Source organism: Cryptomeria japonica, chromosome 11, assembly GCF_030272615.1.
Source record: "Cryptomeria japonica chromosome 11, Sugi_1.0, whole genome shotgun sequence".
Taxonomy (NCBI): domain Eukaryota; kingdom Viridiplantae; phylum Streptophyta; class Pinopsida; order Cupressales; family Cupressaceae; genus Cryptomeria; species Cryptomeria japonica.
The window spans coordinates 581,079,316-581,103,206 of NC_081415.1; the positions used below are offsets into that span (position 1 = coordinate 581,079,316).

General features: G+C 35.1%; 1 protein-coding gene across 1 annotated transcript in view; it reads right to left on the reverse strand.

The window, feature by feature from the left end:
* The window catches only part of LOC131072917 (endoribonuclease Dicer homolog 1), a 50,860-nt gene extending 27,247 nt beyond the window's left edge, over nt 1-23,613 (reverse strand). Inside the window, exons 1-6 of the mRNA XM_058009214.2 lie at nt 23,450-23,613; nt 17,867-19,445; nt 17,410-17,523; nt 16,693-16,903; nt 16,069-16,463; nt 15,708-15,936 (exon numbers count right to left, since the gene is read on the reverse strand). Of these exons, the coding sequence (XP_057865197.2) occupies nt 15,708-15,936; nt 16,069-16,463; nt 16,693-16,903; nt 17,410-17,523; nt 17,867-19,390 (2,473 nt within the window). The 5' untranslated portion in view covers nt 19,391-19,445; nt 23,450-23,613. The remainder of the gene's footprint in view (nt 1-15,707; nt 15,937-16,068; nt 16,464-16,692; nt 16,904-17,409; nt 17,524-17,866; nt 19,446-23,449) is intronic.
* Between the last annotated feature and the right edge of the window lie 278 nt (nt 23,614-23,891).

The following is a 23,891-nucleotide window of genomic DNA, read 5'->3' on the forward strand; positions in this document are numbered from 1 at the left end:
AACTGCCGTTGGAAAACACCTGTATTAGCAAAAGCATATGTATTCTCCTCAATAGACTTAGGCCTTGAAAAGGAAGAAGAAAAATTGACCTGATCAAGTTGAATGATATCATATGGTGCCACAATCTTCTGCTCTCTCATTACATATTCACCAAAGATCTTGGGCAGCAAATACAAACTCTTGATTGTCATTGCTGACATCGAAAACGACAACAATGTGTTGCATCCTCTGCCATTATGAATTGTGGGACAACCCTAAGTACTAGGTAGGATCCCTCTCCTTTGTACATAGCCAATTTTGTATTTGAGTAAAAGAATCTAGGTGTCCTCCACTGTGAATCATATCTTTCACTTTTTTCGCATGTTGAGAGTACTTTCCATGATGACAAAAATATTGAAAAGACATAGTGAAAAGTAATAGTCTCTTTCATAGAAGCAATAGTCGGGAGAAAAAACCCAATCACTCCCGATTAATTGGCAATGGGGACTGTTCCCGATCAATTCCCCCAAAAAATCGGAAAAAATCGTTGACCGATTTTTCCGATTTTCAACGATTTTTTCCATTTTAATCGGCAAAAAAACGTGATTAATCACTGTGCGAAATCACGCCAAAAAAACTCACCACGAAAACCCTAGAATGTCCAGAAAAATCGATAAATAGCCGAAGTTTACAGACGAAGTTGAAGCCGAAAGGAAGCAAATAGAAATCCGAAAGGAAGCAATTAGAAGGTTTTTTTTGGTCGCGCGATAGAGCATTACCGGCGACTGCAAAATTTGAGGTATTTCTATTTAGTATTTACGATTCTTCCTATACTAGTTCCACAGATTCTAAACTGTAAATTCCTTGACCATGGAGACTTGCGGGAAACAATTGCTACATGTATGAATTTTCTATATGTTTGCCATTGTTATGTATGTATACGTTTGCGGGAAACTCATATTAAAACTAATATGGGATTGCTTCTAATATATGTTTCAATATGTATGTATATTAGTTTTAATATGTATGTGTATGTTTTAATATATGTTTTAGTTTTAATATATACGGACTATTGCTTAATATGTATGTATATTAGTTTTAATATGTATGTATATGTTTTAGTTTCAATACCGACTATGTATGTATAATAACTAACTGGACTAGAAACCTGCTTACCCCCAGATTATGCTACTGAACTAAAAAAAGAGGGAGAAAATCAATTGCGGAATTATTAACCAAAGCAGGATGTGCTGCTAGCCAGATTAAAATCACAAACCTTCCCATGGTGTTATGAAACTCCTTACTTGGAATGTTAGGGGCCTGAATGCCCCTAACAAGCAACGTATCTTTAAACGTTGAATAGCTAAATTCAATCCAGAGATAGTCTTAATACAAGAAACTAAATTAAATAACACTGAGATGACAAACCTCAACAAAAAATTAGGTATCAGAGAAATAGAAGGACAAACTGCTTGTGGAGCCTCAGGTGGACTAGCCATCATATGGGATCCTAGGCTAATATCCTTTAAACTTATAAGCAAAAGCCCAAACTGGATGTGTGGCTGGGCTATAAGCATCAAAAGCAACTTAAAATTTATTATAATTAATGTCTATGGACCTATCCATACACAAGCAAAAAGACAAGTGTGGAATGAAATTGAAGATTTCCTTTCAAGTGACACAGATCAAACATACATAATAGGTGGGGATTTTAACGCCATCTTAGATCCCAAGGAAAAATGGGGAGGTAATAAAAAAATGACCCAAACAAGTCAAGACTTCAAGGAATGGACTCATTAGTGTAACTTGATGGAATTCAAGACAAAAAATGAAGCCTTTACTTGGAATAATAGAAGACAAGGTTTCTGCAACATTGCAGAAAAAATGGATAGATTCTTCCTTTGTGGGAATCTCACACAGTCTTATGAATCCTTAGTTCTTCCGTTCTCAGGATCGGACCATTTCCCGGTCTAATTGACCATATCAGAAGAACTAAAGCCAACCAAAACCCCCTTTCGCTTTGAAAAAATGTGGCTAAGGGATGAAAATCTAATACAACTAATAGAAAAATGGTGGAATGAAACAGAAGTTATAGGATCCAAAACTTTCAAAGTAGTTACCAAACTAAAAAAGATAAAACAGCAATTAACAATATGGAACAAAATGCACTTTGGAAACATCTTCACACAAAAAAGGGAAATTGAGCTAGAAATGGAAAGAACTGATGAGGAGGTAATTAGGCATGGGATGGATAATAGGCTATATATCAAATGGAAAAAACCAATTTGGCCCAGTATGAGGAAATCCTCGCTAGAGAAGAAATATACTGGAAACCAAAATCCAGGGAACATTGGTTGGAAGCTGGGGATAGAAATACAAGCTTCTTCCACAACAACACAAAACAAAGAAGAGCTATAAACAGAATAAATAGAATAAAATTAAAATCAGGAGACTTCAGTGAGGACCCTGATAGTATAGCTAGGGAAGTAGTAGAGTATTTTGAAAATATCCTTAATAATAAAGAAGGTTCTAGGAGGACAAAAGAGAGTGAATTCTTAAAATGCATTCCCAGATTAATCTCTAAAGAACACAATACGATGCTTAATAAAAAACTATCTATGGAAGAAGTAGAAACAGCTTTATCCCAGATGGGACCGGATAAGGCTCCTGGCCCTGATGGGTTCCCAGCTCACTTTTTTCAAAAATGCTGGAGCTTCATGGGGAAAGAAATTACAGAAGCACTAGAGGGGATGAGAAATTCAGGAAAGATTCTAAGAGAACTAAATAACACATTCATAGCTTTAATTCCAAAAAAGGAAATAGTGGACTGTTTTGAGGATTTCCGACCAATAGCATTATGCAATACCCTTTATAAACTACTCACAAAAACAATTGCAAATAGACTTCACAAACTTCTCCCCATAATCATTAGTGAGGGACAGACTGGTTTTGTACCAGGAAAATCTATTTATGATGGCATAATCATTGCTCAAGAAGCAATCCATTCAGTACAAAATAATAAGGAACCGAGCATGATGATAAAATTAGATATTAAAAAGGCTTATGATCAAGTAGATTGGCACTTTTTATGCAAATGTCTTGAATCATTTGGGTTCAACAAGCAATGGATCAATCTGGTCTTCAAATGCATTGCAACACCTAGAGTCTCAATCTTAGTCAATGGGGCCTCAGAAGATTTTTTTGAAATCTCATGAGGCCTCAGACAAGGGGATCCCCTTTCCCCCTTTCTTTTTATCACAATGGCAGAATCTTTGGGAAGGATGATCAATAAGGCAAGAGAAACACAACAGTTGAAGGGTATTAAAATTACTTCAGACATGGAACCAATTACCCATCAACAATTTGTTGATGACACCATCTTGTTTGGACTGAGCAATACAACAGAAGCAAAAACACTTAAAAAAATCTTAGACAACTATACTATGATTTCTGGACAGGAAATCAACACTTCGAAATCCAACATTATTTTTTTTAACACAAATAAAGAACTCCAAAGGAAAATCTTAAATATTCTTAAATACAATATAGGAGAATTACCATGTAAATACCTAGGACTTCCCTTAGACAAAGGGATTAAATCATCCAAATTATGGGATCAGGTGGTCTCCAAAATTACAAAAAGGATCTCCTCTTGGAAAGGGAAATGGTTATCCTCTGCTGGAAAGGCCACCATGATTAAGTCGGTTCTCTTAGCAATGCCAATATACCAACTCTCATGTATGGATCTACCCTCAACTAAGAGAAAAGAAATCACAGAACATATAAGGACATTCTTCTGGCAAGGCTCTGAAGATAAATTCAGACTACCATTGATAGCTTGGGATAAGATATGCATGCCTAAAGACCTTGGGGGTTTAGGTATCAAGGACCTGAAAATTCAAAGCAAGGCTCTGGGTGCTAAGCTTGTTTGGAGAATGTATAACAACCCTAACTTTAAATGGGCACGGATCCTGTTTAACAAATACCTTCATAACTCGGATCTCACAAGTATCTTTGGGACAGCCCATCCACATAAAGGATCCAGATTTTGGAACTTTATGATTGATTGTAGAGATATCATAATGGACAAGCTAACATGGAATCTAGGAAATGGGGAGGATGCCCTATTCTGGAGAGACTCCTGGGGGGCTCAAACTGCCATCAATAGTCTTCATAACTTCAACAAAATTATACCCATCCTTGAAGAGCTATGGGGAGATAAAGTAAAAGACTATGTGGAAGAATACTGCATTGGGGCCTCAAACAATGGAGATGGAAATCACTGAATAATTTAGACCTGCCGGACCTGGAGAGATCCCTCTTAGCAAGGATCCTAGCCTCAAGAAACCCTGCATTAAATTCTGAAAAAGATAAACTGATGTGGGCAGGATCTAAGAAGGGGATGTATGAAACTAAGGAGGGATATAAACACCTGTTAATCAAGAAAAATAACCCAAGCACCAACCTGTCCCTAACACTTTGTTGGAATAAAAGGTGCCTACCAAAGGTTGGCCTGTTTGCATGGTTGGCAATTCAAAATCGGCTTCTCACCAATGAAACCTTCAAAAAACTAGGATTTGAGGGCCCCAGCAAATGCCCATCATGTGAAATGGAGGAAGAAAACACTAATCATATGTTGTTAACGTGCGTTTATGCACACAACTGCTGGGGATGGTTGAAAAAACAATTGAACTGGTACACCCCTATTCCTAGCACTCTCTCTGACCTTTTCAATGCTTGGCCCATTCGGAACATAGGGTGTATGTATGAAAATTTATGGATCATAGCCCCTCCATTATGATCTGGGAAATCTAGAAGGAGAGAAATAGGAGGGTTTTCAAAGATAGTTAAATGCACTGGGCCCAACTAACCAATAAAATCGAAGCAACCATAGTTGAAATGGTAAACAACCAGACCTCTAACAATCAGAGGGATGTTAATATGTCCTATTGGGATGAAAAAATGAGACTAAGGTGGAAGGGTCTAAAGATTCCACCCTTCATAGGGAAAGGTCCACCATCCAACAACATAAAACGTGCAGAATGCAAGTGGCTACCCCCCAATGCAGGATGGATCAAGCTTAACTTTGATGGGGCTTCTAGGGGCAACCCAGGAAAGGCTGGACTGGGTTGCTGCCTACACAATTCAAAGGAGGAAGAAATGGCCCACGTGGCCTTTCCCTTGGGCAAATGCACAAACAATGAAGCAGCATTGAATGCATTAGCTGCAAGTATAAACCTATGCAAAGTATTGAATGTAAAGAGGATTAACATTGAAGGGGACTCAACCATAATCATTAATGCCCTTAGAAAAGGGGCAATGCCTGATTGGAAACTAAATGCTTCCCTAGCTAAGATACTGAGGGACATCAAAACATTTGACAGAGTCATCTTTAATCATATCTACAGAGAGGGCAATAAAAGGGCCGACTCCCTAGCTAACATGGGGGCTGATTGTAAAACAGTGATCCATGTGGCACCTGGCATATATCCTTAAACAATATTTTACAACGACACAAAATCTATAAAAATAAAAGCTTTTACACAGATTTATCCACAAATTAACCAAACACTTTGTCCCATTATACACATAGAGATAACCTAAGGCCAAAATTAGTAGGGGATAAGAATTAAACATTTAACACAACCTTTTACATTCTCTGTTTCAGATCATTTACTGTCACTTGTATTAATACATATACATATACATAATAATTTGCATTGCATAAACATTGGCATTAAAACTATGTTATAAAATATGCAGAACAATCTACAGGTTAAACTTAATAAACATTAAAATATTGGATATACATATGGATATATATCTTCAGATATATAGATATACAACCTATGTATATATATATATACTTATTGTCTATTATATGTACATATAAATACATAAACATAGAAAGATACTTATAAATAAAGATTATATATTTGTATATACATAATATATATATATATACAAATCTTATATATATACAACACATATATATATATAGATATATTCCTATACAAATATATATTTATTCATCTTATATAGATATAAAAACAGACTATATACTAGATATATATATATATATATATATTATATATTAATATATATATGAATATTTATATAAACACATATATATTTATAATCTAAGATATATATATAATTATACACTAGATATATATAAACATTTATATTCATATATATAAATATACAATTTATAATCTTATATATATAAATATATACATTAGTTATATCATATATTTATATACACTCTATTTATTATTCACATATCACTTATTATAGGATAAAACATTTATTCTTCTTAAAGAACATGATAATCATTAGCTTCGTATGATGGGCACACTCAAATCCAAATATATACAACTGTACAAAAAATCAAAACTCTTAATCAAAGTGCCCGATCATCATTACAAATCTGTTTTGAGAGATATCGGGGCCATTATGGCAGGTTAGAGTCCCGATGAAAAGGGCATTAGCTGGCTGTCCTAGTCGGTAACTTGAAAGATCATTAGCTAAAATATAAGCATGGCAACTCAAAATGATATTCCCATAGGCGGATCTTCATTTGAAGATGTGACATTTATACTAAATCAATTAGAAATATCCGATGAGGATGAGAGGTACGCAAGATTTAAGAAAGGATGTGACATCCTAGTCACGAACATAATTACCCAACACAACTATTAAGCCAAGCTTTCATGATAAAATTAAGAAGCTTTCAAACCAATTTAGGCATGTACAGCTCTATGTTATCGATACCTCCTGGACTGAAGTAAAACCAGAAATGGACACCCTGATCAAACTGAGTAGCTCAAAGAGGCAGATGGCCTTCGATGGGGATATCACTAGGGATCGCCTCAAACGCATTATTCGCTTTCCTCATACCTTAGCAATAGATGTTGTAGAAAATATCCTCGGCCCAGACTATCTCACAAATACTGACCGGACTAGGGCAAACTCTGATGTAGCGGCCATGTTCTTGGCCATTACAGTGACCTCCACCAAGAAAAGAGATGAAACAGGCGCCCTCTGCAAGGAGGTCTTCATTGCATCGATATTGGGCGATTTGGAGAGGGTTCTTGTCAATATTGACAATGACTGGACCATTCCAAGGCCAAGAGATTATGATGTCTTCATAAGAAACAATAGGCTGGTACCTAGATACCCCATTATCACTATGGATGAGGCAGCCTTTACCAGGGAGAGAAATGATGCAATTAATAGGAATGTAAATTTCCTGCTGCATTTATTTCATGTTAGAAACCCACCAAAGACCACTTGGTTCGAGGACTTCCTAAAGGAAGAAGGCTTGGAAATGGACGAGGGTGAAGCAATGACCCCTTCTTCAAGCTCGGAATAAGGAGGCTTCGGTTCCTGGTTAGATAATGTGACAATTTTGTCCCTTCCTTGTCACCATATATTCGGCATAGATTGGTACTTTAGCTTATTACTGTATCAAGAAAAACAATGTTAACTTTTGATCAAATACAGACTTCAAAAGAGATAATAATCTCGCCAAATCTTAAGGATAAACATAACTGGTTTAAATGAAATTAAATAGTATGCATCAACGATTAATTTTATGGTTTTACTTAGATAAACTTCATAAGATTAGCTTGGAACTATCATTTCAAGTTACTTTTGATTGTTCCTGTTCATATATTTCTACATATGTTGAGAATTGGCCGATATATTTGTACTCTGTTTTGAGATTCATAAATATGAATATATATTCATATATATGATTATAAGCAACAGGGTTTACTCATATATAGGTATATATTCACATTGGTGGATACATTATCAAGGTGGGATCAATTTCTATATGATTAGACCTATATGAACTGAGAAAATCAATTGTAACGTTGGGTTGTCCTGCCAATTGTTGAAATATGCTCATTGATACTTATTGCGGATCTATCTATAAATGAAAGGTTATCTGACATTCTACAGACTGCAGGTAATATGTGGTTTGCATGCAAAATATTCTAGGTAAGAATTTAGGCTAAATTCTGCCAGGAAATTCATCCACTTCTATTACCCTCTCAGTATATATTTACATGGATGAGAGTGTTTGCTAGACGCGGATTCAGACATGAAAGATTCCCCTTTACCCCCTTTTGTTATTGTATCCTAGATATCATCCATTATCAGGGATAGCATCTTGGTACATAAGCAAAAGGAAGTAAACAGGTGACTCATAACTTTGGATGATCATTGTTCAAAAAGGGAATTATCTTAAAACTCTGTTGATGATTATGTCATATCGACTACTTTATAATTATAGATAAATGGGGTTAAGAATTTATAAACATCTAGGAAGGGAGTCAAAAGACACTGTTGATAATTTTTTGTTTACATTTCTCTGTTTAAGCTTTTGGAATGGCAATTCCAATCGGATAAATGGTTGTGGAATAATCCTAGTATGGAAGATAAATTTTATTATCTGAATGTTACTAACAAGCTTGGCAAGTGATTTGAATACTAACCATGCAGGAGGAGCAAGGCCATCTTTATCAAATGAAAGGATGACAGTGGTGCTAAACAGGCTATAAACAACATGCAACCAATGATCAAACTCAAGGCACAAGGAGAACAGTGATAATTGCAAATGGTAATAGGGGCTTGTAAGGGAAAGATAATCTCTTCCCATCTGTTCACCCTCGGCCCAAGGTGCTACTGTATTGTTCAAAATCTGTTCATATATGTAATAGCTGTAGAAATTTTCTGGACTATGGTCTCGGGCAAGGCCGGAGGTTTTCTCACCTCCACTCTTTCCTACCGGCGCCCGCACGAGTGGAGTGATGTAAACTTTAAATTATGATTAATAAAATTCTTGGCTTCGACCTCTTACCGATCAAAAAAAAAAACTAACTGGTATGCAAAATATAATAATTGGTATTACCATATTAATATTAAAACATATGCAAAATACAATAACTGGTATTACATTTAATGTATGTATATATTTTAATATGTATGTATATTAGTTTTAATAGATTTTAATAACTGGTATTGGACATTTGTTTTAATATATGTTTTAGTTTTAATATTAAAACTCTCTATGTATAAATTAAGAAACTAATATGAGTTTGTCATTGTTATGTATGTATATGTTTTAAGAAGTTTGCCATTATTGCACATGTATGTTTTATTGCACATGTATGTTTTATTTTCTGTATGTTTGTTATGTATGTATTATGTATGTATGAAACTAATATTGTTATGTATGTATATGTTGAATGGTCATTGTTTGAGATTATGAATTAAATGTTACGAATGATTAAAATGACTTTGTAATGCAAGTACATTCCCAAACCATTAAGAATATTTGAATAATAATTACGGTTAGAAAATTCAACAGAAGAGGTTGCATACAAACTGTTTGACAAAATGCCTATGAAGCATAATTTGAGAAAAATTGCCAGTTTGTTTGGGATTTTGACAATAACCTGGAGTTTCAACAATCCCTTCCTCATTCAATGGCCTCACATAAAACCTCTCTTGTGCAGTCATAGTGAATATAAAACCTCTCTTGTGCAGTAATTTTCAGATTTTAAAAAACAATACAATAACAAGTAATGTAGGTAATGTATCACCTGACACAGATTTCTGATTAAACATAATTTCTGATTAAAACATCTCACATCTGATGTTGTTGCTGATCGTCCATTTGAGACTGAAGATTTTGATATCATGAGGCAAGCCAACTTTGGTCCTCAATGGGTTGAGCGAATTAGGACAGGCTCTCACCCGAGAGCTTCATCATCAAGGCCTCCTGCCCTCTAGCATGTCATTGCCTACATTTGATAGTTTGGAATTTTGTACTTAGTTTACAAGTTGACTTTGTTCAAAGTCACAAACTATATTGTAATTGACATTTTGACATCTATCACCATCTAGATATTATTTATGGTGTAGTATATTTTGTGCAACGTAATCAGTGATATGAATATAAACAACGAAAATCTATTTCCTGCAATTCATGTGTTCTCAAGTGTCTATTTTATTTGCCTACAATATCTCTATGCTATGGAAATGCCCTAAAATATTAAAAAAAGTAGTTTTTGATTGTTTTTCTGCAATTTTTTATGTTTTTTTGTAAATCCCATTGTTTGGAAAAATTTTATACTTTTGTTTTGCCGATTAATTCCCCAAACGATTATTGCTTCCTTGACTCTCTTTCATATTTTGAGTAGTACTCATAGGAGTGGTTGGAATGCTCACTTTTTCACTCCAACTTGCAAACCCAAGACTATTTGTTTTGTCATCACCTGCTAAGGTTCCCATACAAGATGTAGAAGTACATCTACAAATTTAGTACATCTAATTGCTGTCTAAACTCTTGCTTATTATTGTCCATGCAAGAAAACTTTTCTTTAAATTCTTGCACATGTTATGCTCCAGTAGCTATCAACTTAGCTTCTTTTGGGCTTCTTTCCCATTCCTCACATAATTTAAGGTCTCATCTTCTGTGGTTGCCTAAAATAAGGTACGCTTCCCTCTTTTTTCGGCAATCCTAGTGACATCCATAGCAGAAGATTAATGGGGCCAGATTCCACATCCTCCACAATTTTATGCTCCTCCAAAATGCTACCTTGTAGATTAATTTCATCTCTAATTTGTATGGTGGATTAATTTTGTCCTTCCTCCCTAGTCTATTCCTTCTTAATTTTTGGCAGCTCTAATTTTAACCCTTTCCACTTTTGACTTTTACTCAGCAATTTTTTCCTTGACCTCTTCCTCTTGTAAATTTGTCTTCCATGTATCTGTCACTAGTTCCAAGGTTTGCTCAGTCTCTTCATCTGATTTTTTTTAATCCTTTTCAAAATAAACTTTACTGTGCAATATTAACAAATCTAGAAATGTATTCCTCTTGATGACCCTTGACTCAAACTTTTCTTCTCCTCTACAAATATAAAGAGGGTTGTAGAGGTCTATCAACAAATCCAGCAGTTGTTCTCTATATGCAATTATTCTGATTTTTGTTATTGGCTCTTCAACTTTCAGAAGCATTCATATCCTTCTACGCCATGTGGAGCATCCAGCCCAACATGTATCATCATTGTATCAATTTTTTTTCTTTATAAACATCCATCTCCTATTAATAATTATTCCTAATGAGAACAATACTTAGTTCTTGTCAGAAACTCTTCTCGAACAATTCATACAACCTCCACTGATTGGAAATGATACTGCATCTTGGAAATCTAGTGTTTGATAACAAACTGCTGATATTGTTTTGATTGATTGACGAAATTTATTGAACTAACATTGGCACTGCTATTGTAAAACTAATATGATGATGAACAACTCAAAACCCTCTTGTAAAATCAATATGTTTGTTGTTTCAATGCTAAATATCTGTTAATAAACATAGTGGAATTTAATTAAAAAAAATGTTCTACTTTAGATGCAGAATATTACCATAAATCACTGAATGCCAATGAAGACAGCCTAAAAATGTGTTGAATTTGATCACAAAACACTCATCAAATTTTCAAAGGCCATTGTGGTTATAATGTAACTCTTGTTGCACGTCCCTAAAATCCTGCAAGACTGATGTCTTAACACTTGAAACTAGTCTAGCCAACCAAGGTTTGCAAGTTTGAATCAAACGAAAGGAATAGGATGATTGATCTATTTTTAATATGTATGCACACAAACCAGGCTATTTCCAGCCTTTCCAAACACCTAAATATAATCTCTGCTTTTTTCCTTTGACCTGCTATTAAAATTTCAATCTCCTTTTTGTGATTGCAGCTTTAAATATAGATGCCTTTTATGTTTACAAAAATTATGTCCACTGATAGGAAGGTGTGCTGTATTAATAGTTGTTCTTCCATTTTCAAATAATTGCATCTACTCATGAAAAAGTATGCACCTTTAGACTCTTGCACAAATTTTTAAATTAAAATCTAGTTGCCCCTTAATAGGTGTGTGACAGTCAATAGACATGCATCCTTAGCAATGCTTTTTACTTAACCAATTCCGATCCTTCTTTTTCACAGGCTAGCAAGATCCAGCTCTAAACGACTGTAATATTCTGTTTAATTTTTATTAAATATAACAAACCCTAGCTCACAATTATTATAATTTGCACAATTAAATATAAATATGAAATTCTTAATTATCTTGATGAGATTGATCCAAATTTTACAATTAATAATTTATTCTGTAGATCAGATTTAATGCTCAGAACATAGTTCAGAATGACTGATTTAATTCTTTTGAGCGGCTGTTAATCCAACCCAATTCTGTAGTGATTTATTTCTTAGAGAAACTACTTTTTCTGCCTTTAAAACTGTTTGATAATTGTCCTTATAAAGTCACAATTTGCTGCCAGTTGTAAAAATATTCAAATTCCAGCTCTAATTTGCACAATGTTGATCTCCATGTGAAAGCACTCTTGGGAATTGTGGGTTTTCATCCTCAAATTCTAGACCTAGAGGGGTTTCGTCCTCAGGTTGGTTGAACCATAGTTCTTGCTCCACACAGAGTAATAATCAAATAAAAATGAATTATCAATGATGCTCCTTCTCCTTGCTTGGTCTCTCTTAAATACTTTTTTCCTCCAATAGAGGTCAACCCTTCACATGCCCCTTGATATTATTAAAAATAAACTCTAATTATAATTTTATTTTATCTATTACTTATTGTTTGGATATAATTGAAGTTTGAAGAGGGGACATTACACCATGAGCAGATACACATTTTACCAAGTGTAAGTTTGTATGTATCTTTAGAACCAATACAGGCAGAAAAAATTGGGAATCAAGATAAAGATGCAAGTAAAGGAAGCTTCCTAAGGTTTGTTGCAACAGCTACGTCCCCTCACATGCTACGCTCCCCATCAAATTTCAAAGAGTAGATGGCCCAAACACTCCTTATCTGCATTATGTTCTTCAATTAAAGGTTATTTAATGCTTTTCAGAATTTGTCCATCCCTCTTTGACTTTGCTAGAGTATTTTTAGCATAGTTCCAATGTTTTTGCAGCTGCCAAAAAGTAGTTTTGAGTATGAAATCATTTACAGCAGAGGCCTAGAGATCCTTGAGAATTTGATTTTTTGCAGCAGCAGCCCAAAGCTTTTAAATGGTGTTTTCAACTAGTCTGCCTCAGACAGTCTCTCCTCAAGTTTCTCTGGTTCACAGAAGTATTGAGGTAGGTTTCAACTTTTCTTGTGAAATAACAATGTGTTTCAATTGGCTCAATCTAGTGAACTCATTTTTTTAATTTTCTCCTCAGCTTGATGAGAGATGAGAGGTTCTATATTGCCATCTATTTTAGGCAAGCAAAGTATGGCTATTAATCAGTATCATTAATGTGTTAAGTCAACAGAGGACTTGAAGTGGTGAAAAATAAATGCATAAATAAAGAAAGTAAACTCTGCCCCCTGCCACATTTAGTGTTCAAGATCTTCTTTGAATGCAGCTTAAGTAGGGCAAACAGAAACACACTCCGAAATATGTCATACTGCAAGCACAATTTGCTTTGTGACTAGATTCAGGGGCTCCCTGAACATGCTTTCATCTGCAGCTTTCATAATATCAGACTTGCATACGAAACTATATGAAATGGGCATCAGAGAATTGGAAAACCTCAAACTAATAGGATTTATACATATTGCCATGTACTATTTTTGGTCTTCGACGAAGAACATGACTGAGATTGGGACTTTATTTATGGAGATCAATCAAAGCGTGACCAGTCCAAATCCTGCCTTAGACAACGAGAAGAAACTGATCAAACAAGATCTGCATTTATAAATTTATAAATAGAATGAGGTGAAAATTCACGGAGAGAGATTGTGCTTATAGAAGAAGACACAAAAAATGGAGTACCAAATATGTCACCAGCTTCACAAAAGAAAAAAACACAGATATTAGACAGCCCAAAAAAAGGACAAGCAAGTTATTGTAAGATAAGACATGCTGTTTCTATTGTCAGATAAGCACCAATCTTTCATGAAACATCATGTATCCTAAGAACATAGTAGGAAGGCATTGTAGATCAGCTGCAAGCAGATAATGTCCTCTCAAAACCAATAAATGGTAGATGAATATTCAATAGTGTTTCAATAAAAGGGATTCGATCATTGTCTATCTGTAGTTTTTGGATTAAAAACTATAGCATCGCCTGATTTAAAATTTTCTTGCAACTAACAACAATACATTAATAACAAATTCTCTATAGTCATTGGTGAACTTAATAATATATCATATGGATACTATCAATAAGCAGCAATCTTTCGTGACTTGACTTGACATGACATGGCAATATACATCACCATTCAACTGCAAGCAGATAAAGCTCACTCAACACCAAGCAATGGCAGATGAATATAGTATTTCAATAAAAGGGACTGAACCATTGTTTGTTTGTAGTTTTTGGGTAAAATCTATAGCATTGACTGACTTATTATTTTCTGGCAACTAACAAAAATACATGAATAAAAAACTCTACAGCCATCAGCTTCTGCAAAAAGGCTTTCAAAATTATTCCACCATTGCCCATAGTATAGTTGAAGTAAAACTGTCACTCACACTGATGAGTACAACCAATAATTATTTTGATCAGTGCCAGTTATATGATTTCTAACACCGTGGAATAGAGCTGTTCCTCAGGGAAAATTGTGGAGACAGAGGGTTTCCAAATTGATATTGTTTAAGAGCTCTTGAATGGCTTATTCTCAGATGCCATGTGGCATCTCATGCAATGCATTTCAATATCAGTAGATATTGCTCGTTTAGATTACTCAAGTTCTCCACAAGGATGCATCTCCTATCCTCCAGGGGCCACCCCAACAACCAAGACATTTCAGGAATGCAAAAACACAGAGGAGACATGTCTCCATGAATTCCCTTTTTTCCTGCATGTTCCCTGAGACATGTTGGACTTTTTTTGGAAACTCAAGGACCTTTCCTGTTTTGAGGAGGTACTTGGAGCTTGGGGACATCATGTACACAGAGGAAGACATGTCTCTATGAGTTCCCTTTTTTTCCTGCATTTTCCCTGAGACGGGTTGGACTTTTTTTGGAAACTCAAGGACCTTTCCTGTTTTGAGGAGGTACTTGGGGCTTGGGGACATCATGTACACGGAGGAAGACATGTCTCCATGAATTCCCTTTTTTTCCTGCATTTTCCCTGAGACATGTTGGACTTTTTTGGAAACTCAAGGACCTTTCCTGTTTATATATATATACACTCAGCAAACTGAAACATCTAAGTAGCTAAAGGAAAAGAATTAAGAAATCAACCAAGACCCCGTTAGTAGTAGATTGAGCAAATATCCATCAGCAGAGCCCTGCCCCTCGACAATTAATAGGAAATATGGCAAAAAAATAGCAAAGGCGTAACAAAGCATGTGCAGAAATAGTACTAAACGTTGCAATATTCATGTCTAGATATGAGGAGAACTAAAGCAAACCACACCCTGAATTCTGCAGGCCAAAATAATTCAATGGTAAATTCACAATTTTTCTTTCAGAAGTCCAACAATGAGTTTTTAAGTATGTAACTAATATATAAGCAATAGCATGTGTAAGGATATTTCAGGTCTTATTTTAGAGTACTGGGTCCGAACTTATAAGCTTTATGAAGAAATGAGAAGCTGAAGAAAAACCAAATTTATTCTGTAGCAAAAGAAGTTTCATGAGTGGTAGGCTGAAGAAAAATAACATAAGGATGCAAAACAAAAGAAATGTGTTTCACCAGAAGCATCTGGAAGCTCGCCCTCTTCAACTTCATCTGCAGATCCTCCTTCCAAAGCATTATTATTACTCTCTGAATTCTCAGAATCCTTATTACATGCAGCTCCCTCCGTCAATTGGCACTGCAGAAGAGCTACAACCTTTTCCAAATACGACTCCTGAAATTTCACATCCAGCTGACGATTTGCTCTTTCATCATTTTGTAGGGATGTGAGAAATGATTGAGCAACCTAAACAGTAAAAATAAATAAATCAACACGCAAAGAGCATAATTTATTTATCAATGAAAAGCCAAAGTACTTGGATATAAACCAAATGACACTAATAATTGACAGTGATTATTCATTGCACTAACTCACTACCTTATAGGCACACCATTGTCCCAATTCATCGAGGGCATAGATGATTGCCCTTAATTTTTGCACTAGATTGGCAGCACCATCACTTTCTGTTCTTTCAGAGACACCATAAACAAGTCGCAGCTCCTCTTTGGCCCCGGCATCTCTTGCACCCATAAATTGCCATTTGCTCCGTTTCGAACTGGCGTGAGCAGCATTTTCGATATCACCTTCCATTTGTTTTATTTGTTCATGTAAAGACCATAGTATAGCTGCTTTATCATATTCCACTACCACTTCTAGTGGCATTGGAACATGCTTCTCAAGCTCCTTCCTATCTTTTATAGTGCATACAACAGAATCAAGTTTGCTTTCAAGGTTGCGTATTTTTATTGCACAGTCTTCCTGATTTGAAACACCTGGAAGGCAGAGCTGTTACTTAAATATCCAGGAATGACATAAACAGAATCACTGCAACTAAACGCAGTGGATGATAGTAGTTTGATAGAGACTGGAATTTTGAGATCAATGGCAAAATTATTCATCAGTCTCTAATAAGTTACACGAGCGTATACTATATTATCAAACCAAAAATATCAAAAGAATGTGAAGCACAAAAAAGCAACTTGACTTTTTAAAGTGCCATACCTTTCAAATTGACTGGAGAAGCTGTCATACCAAAAACTGCTGGCCTTTTATCTTTTGGAGTGGTATGGTAGAATTCAGACATTACCAATGAATAAGGATGTTTCTTTACTGCATGGTGGCACTCATCCAAGATAAGAAGATGAATTGCTTCCATCTTTATTATGCTATGCCGCAGGATGTTCAGAAGAATTTGTGCTGTCATTACAAGCACCTGACATAACAAGTTTACAAAATATTTGTGACATTAAAATTAAGCTACACATACATATGAATGAAAACAGATTTTGCTGCTGTATTTTCAGATCTTGCAAAGCATTGTTAAGACGAGTCACAATTTGATATCAGTCCCACTTCCTTTGGTATTTGAAACTAATTTTTCGGCATGTATAGGAAAACTATCTCTCATATGGATACACTTTTACGTGCCTAGATAGTAGCTAAGCATTCCAGTTTGGAGTTCCAACCAGAAAGCAGAAAGAAATTCTTGCTAAAGCACAAGGTGCAGACATCTGCACCGTATACCATGATGTCCTTCAGAATGTATGCCACAAAAAGATTAAAAACCAAATTCAAATGCTAAATCACCTGTATTCATTCTTTGAAAATATATTTGAATGCCCACTCAATAATATAATTACTTGTATAGAGTAACATAAGAACAAATTATGTTTACATTGACAAGATAACAAACTTCAAAAAATCCTAAAGATTATTTACCTCCCTCGACTCGAATTCCCGCTGCCATCTCCGTGCATCCCAAAAATCTTGCCCCATCTCACCACAGTAGTGCCCAACATTATAGCCAGTTTGCTTTCGTATCACTTCTGCTTGCTGTTTTCAGTCAAACTTTGATTCAATAAGTGACTTGATATATCAAAACATGAGATGGTTGGAAATCCTATATGATCACATGCAAAACTTCTTATGACAAATACATGTACTTCTGCTTCTTCATTATTGCAAGAGATTTCAAATATGACATTACGCACATATCCAATACTTTCCATTAGTACCACTTGGTTTCCATCAATACCTACTCTTTGATGTTTCAAAATAAATAGTAATCATATATAACAATGCACTCAAAAAATGTGGGTTTCAAGCAGACAATCTAACTGAAACTCTAAATAAGCTACTGAAAATGCAAACTTGCCAGCAACCATTAAGGATCTACCTGGTAAACAAGAGGAACCTTGGGCACCAAGAAAATTGCTAACATTTTCCTGCCTTCCTTACGCATGGTTCTGCAGATACTTTTCATCAAAAGAACAGCAATAAGGGTCTTCCCAGCTCCAGTTTCAAGGAATGCAATAGTATTTTTAACTTTTGCTTGTTCTAATACTTCAATTTGATAATCACGCGCCCGCTCTTCAGCCACCTTTTCTTTTGGTTCATCTGAAACCTTTTCAGAGGATTTAATTTGCCCTGGAGATGCTTCATTTTCTTTAAGTCTTGCTCTTGCCCTTTCAGTTTCAGATTCCATTGTCCCATGGCGAAAAACCATTTTTCCAGATCGATCTCTTTCCCAATAGCCCCTTCTCTCTCTTTCTCTCCTTCCATCTCTATCTCTCCTCTCTTTCTCTCTTTCCCTCCTGTTCCAGTCCCTGTCACTCCTCTCAATCTCCCTTTCCCAATCACGGCCCCTCTTCCTATCAAACCTCCCTCTTTCTCTAGAGAATTCCAGATACCTCCCTCTATCCCTTGACACATCTTGACACCTTCCTCTTTCCCTCGAAGCATCCTGACACCTTGCTTGCTGTCTCTCATCTTTACTGGAGTCCCTCAAGCGCTTCCTTCGTCTCTCTCTCTCATCAATATCATCTGCAGATCTCGATCTCTCTCTTCTTCGTGTAGAATAATCATTTGCTCTGATTCTCTCCTGTGCTCTTCTCATATTATCTACACAGTTCTCTCTTTGTATTTTTGCAACCTTTTCATCATATTTCCTAGAGCTGTCTCTCGAGTCTATGTTTTTCTCCCAAGGCTCTTCTTCTATTTTACCTAATTTGTTAGCTTCATCAACACATTTATGCCTCCTTGCTCCATTTCTCTCTGTTCCTTTTTGGCATTCATTACTAACCTTCTCAGAATGCTTCTTTGTCTGCTCTTCCATTAGCATCAGCTCTTTATCATTTTCCTTGTGTGTTGCATGAAGATCACTTCTAAGTCTTTTGCAAGGATTGGCCATGCTATCCTCTGCTTCTGTCATTTCAAGCCCATGTCCATTACAAGCATTAGTGAATCCAATAAAATTGCAATCCCTGTCAGACAAAAGCTCAACATCCAAAGCATCTACAATATGACTATCATGCCCAATACTCTGTTCATAAGTGTCATCTTTGATAATCAAGTCATTGCTATCTGGAAAGGCCACCTTTCCATTTTGAAGCGGATCTCCAGTCATGAGAATATCAATTCCAAAATCATTATTGTGGACTCCAAATGTGTCTTCATGGCAGTTTTCCTTGTTCTGATCAAACGGTTGATCCCAATTTAAAATGTCTTCACATGCATCAATCCAATATGAGGTTTTGCTTGCAGGATCATCAAAAGATTGCTCGGGATCAATATGAGGCTTTGGGGAGGGAAAGTCAAACTTCCCCTCAAAACAACCTTGCAATGGCTGAGATGACTCAATATCTTTCACAGAAATCAAATCCAAAGAAACTACAGTTAACTCAGGATGTGTTTCCTCCATGGCGGAATCAGAATAAACCACCGGTGTATCAAGTTGAACGAAGTAGTAGAATCACCTAAGCAAATCAATAGACGAATTATTCAAAATGTCCAAATGTTAGCAAATGATTGAGTAGTTTATGACATAATACAGAAAAAAATAAGTCACCCATAATGAAATACAGAGACAAATGACAGTCACCCATAATGAAATGCAGAAACAAATAACAGTTACTCGTAATGAAATTTAGAAACAAACAGTGCTGAGTCACAATGAAATACAAGCGCAAGGAGTTTATCGGGCATTTTAGTAAAGGTCAGAACTCTAAGTTAAAGCGACACTGTCCTTAATCATTTGTAAGTCATTTTAAGGTAAAGAATGTCTTTCCTTGGATTGATTTTCCTTGCACATATAATCCTTATATTTCTGCAATGTGGATTACATTGGGTTTACCAGTAGATTTATCTGCATGAGCTTGCTTTAATATTTCTGATAGGATACTAACTCACTTCATACCTATATTTGGCAGGTATTTAGATTTATCATTATGCCCAGAGATACAGCGAAATAAAGTTCTATTTCAATATAAAAGTAAGCCAACAAACCATATGGAGCCAAAACCAATTCTAACTACAAATTGCCAAAAAAACAAGATTCTAGGTGTTAGGAAAATAAATAGAAATAGAATATCTTTGCCAATTAAAAATGTCCTGCAAACACAAAATGTTTCTGAAATAAAAAAATTTGATTTTACTTTCTTGAGATATAAATCATTTTCTTTAAATTTAAAAAACACAAACTTCTTCCAATTCAGGAGATATTATTATAGATATTTGAGTCCCGACCAAAACAACTTCTAAGATCATGAACAACATAACAAAGTCACGAAGAAAAATAAGTATACATCCACAAAACATCTGTCCGGATTGACTTTCTCTATAACTTTTTGCTCCTCTATTTAGTCTCTACCTTTAGTGGAGTTGCTCTGCCTAATAACAAACATGTTTTCCATGATTTGTAAGAAACCTATATTAAAAAAAATGCTTCCAACTACAACTGGTTAAGCTAATTATAATATGGGGTTTTCCTGGCTTCTTTGCTTTGTATTGAGCTCTTCTACTTAATAAATTTTTACCCCTTTTCCAAAAAAGAAGCTAATTATAATATACTCCTTAATTAATAATTTGCTTTATATTTGAATGATGAATCCAAAAAGTATATACATCCTTTTACCATTGTCATAACTTAAACAGTCCTTCCAAATTGGCAGATAAATAAATGAATAAAATGATTTTCATAGTGTGCAAGACCAAAATACTCAATGAGATCAAAAAGCCAAAGCTGCAACCTGACGTGAAATCAGAGTGAACAAAGAGAAAATCATGGCTCAAATAGGGTTTGACCTAATTTATTAATTTTGATAAGAAATTAGTCTGTTTTGCAAGGTTACCTCTTCCAAAAGAAAATAAAGAACAAAATGCAAGGATTCTATTATTATTTCATAATATCTATCTTAAATACAAATAGATGCATAGTTGATAATAGAACAGACTAAGTGTTCACACAAAGAAAGATAAAAACCTAACCTAAACAAACAAATCAAGATACGGCAATTGTAAAGCTGAAATCCAAAGAGAACAGTCAAGGTTAAAGAAAGCTACAGCAAAACCTACCAGCTTTTGATGAATTTTAGTATACAATTCCTTATTTCCATTTCTAAAATTTAGTCTGTAATTAACATTAACTGACATTTCTGTTCTGAATTGGAAATTTTGATGAATAATTCCAACACAGTTGTGACATGATAGATAGATATTCCATTTTCTTGTTCAAGGGTTTGAACCTCACAAGAGGTTTATTATGTTCAACAGTATGCCTTTAAAAACATGTTCAGTCGCCTCACTTCTATCTCCCAAACAGTCGCATACCAAATTGTTAGGCAGAGAAGATTACATGCTGTTGTAAATAGTTCCTAAAGATAAACACATTTATCATGTATTCTTGAATAAAGTTGCTTTGCATAAGAATGGTTCTATATATGCTTTCTTAAAAACATATAACTTAAGAAAATGGCTTCCAACTGTAGCTGGTCTAATTAAAACTTTCAATATGTTCAAAATTGCAATCTGCGTTTGAATGATGAATCAGAAAATTGCAATGCACTTGAGGTTATGCTAACCTAGACAGTTGCTGTAGTCATGTTGTGACTAAATCTGACAAATCAATACCTGGCATTTAGCAAAGAAGAAAACAAGATAAAAAAATGTTAGGCCTTCCTGTTTTATTTCACAATCCATCATGTTGATACAGGATGATGCAATGTTTAAAAAAAAGAAAGCATTAAAACAGAATCTAGGCTAACATTTAGTGTTTTATAGATTTTTCATTCTAAAGGGTGGACCTTCTATTATGAACTTTAATTAGAAATTTCCAAATTTTTTATAAGCTTTACTATTTGAAGACTCGTTCATAAATGCTGTTGTATTGCCTATAATATAACAGACAGAGAAAACAAGTCAGGGTAAGGAAAGACAAGCAAAACCTAAACGAACAAGTCAAGATAAAGAAGGCACAGAGCATAAGAAATCAATTTATATTAAAGAAAGCTTTAAGATAAATCTACCTTCTTTTGAATTTTTTTCCTTTTCTAGCCATGCAAAATGCCTTATTTCCATTTATAATATCTAGTACTTATATAACTACAATTGTTATTACCATCTCTAATCCAATAGTTTAATGAACATTTCCAACACCAAGCATCCATGTATTAGACATGATAATGTGCTAACTTTGAAATGATGCAGCATTAAAGTTTCATTTGAGCCTCAACGATGAATCCTGACAAGAAAACCCATTTAATATCACCCTAACCTGAACAGTTCTTTTGTTGAATCGTAAATAAATTTACATTAAGAACGTCAGAAAGACAAGCTAAAGAAAGCATAATGCTAAACCTACCTTATTTGAAGTCTATTTCTTCTCTAAATTTGTGGGCAATACATTATTCCAATTTCTAGCATCTAGGATTTCATATAATTTCAACTGTTATATCTGTTTCTAATCCAATACCCTGCCAGATATTTCCAATGACAAGCAATGGCCACTCTAACGTGATAATTGACTAGTTTACATTTTAATATGATTCTGCATAAATATTATGCCCTGCAAGTCAACGATGAATCTGGAAAAGAATATTCATTCTGCATAACCATAAGCCAAGCAGTTCTCTCATTGTGTTGCGACTAAATTTACCAAAAGAATGTTAAAATTTGGACCTATAAGGCGAAAAAATAAAGAAGAACATGCGAAGCTTCCTTTTTTCTGTACAAACTAATATATAGTCCATCAAATAGCACGCTCTCAAATCAAAAATAAGAGAAAGCATAATCCCCTCGTTTTCCAAATTTGACAAGCTAAGTCTGCCTGCTGTTGTAAATTCTAATAAGTCTACATGCTCTTCATTAAAAAAAGCATGTTTAAAAGCAAATCAGAGCAAAGAACACATAAACTCTCATGTTTCTCATTTTGCAACTTAATCAGACAAAGCGTGAGTGCTATTATAAATGGCGTTAGCGCTATTCTAAATTTTATTCAGGAATCCTTATTTATTTTGATAAATATTTCCAACAACAAAACATCTTACGTTATGCACAATTGCTCATTTCATTTGATAATATTTCCAAGAACAACACATAATAGATCTATTTGATCAGGATTCGATTCTTAGCCGTAATTCACAATAAAACCATTGAGTTATTCAAAGATCGGTACACATTTCGTTCAAAAAACGTATAAACAAATCATGTATTCAGAAAAAAGCAAAAACAAGCGTTCGACCGCTTGACTGAGAATAATCCGCCGGAGGCCGTGAATGAAATTGCGTGCTTGTCAAAATCTGCATGGGAAGCCTCGAGTCATCATTTGTTCATTGCATATGACTCGAGGATTCGCATGAAGAAGTAGACAGCATAATATTAACATGACCTTCAATCCAACCCCTCATTCAGCTGTGCATCAAAATTATCCATTACCAAAAAAACCTCATAAATAAAAAGATAGTCAAAAAAGAAGTTAGAGCACCTCTGCTAAAAACCACACCCCACAGCAAGTCGCGGGATCGAGTCCTCAAAGCCTTCAAATCTTCAGCTGAAAATCAAAACAGAAAACTCAAAACCTGTGCACGCCTCGGGCTGGATTAGGGCAGCGGGGCGAGCGGCAAAAACCAAAAAAAAAGACGCCGCTATTTATTGAGCTAAAATAAATGGAGTCCAACACTGGAAATAGGATTTTTGAGAAAAATGGGCCCACCAGTACAAATAAATATGTTTAAAAACGCAAACACACCTAAACGTTAGCCGGTTAACCGGTGCACCGACAATCGGCGGTACGTAATTAATTTTTGAAATATCATTGTTTAACTAACTTCTAAAAACATTCGAGGGCCCGTGCTGCTTTTTTCCCTTGTTCCCGTCGACAACCGGCTAGCATAGACACGCGTCGAACGACGGTATGTTTTTCCTCT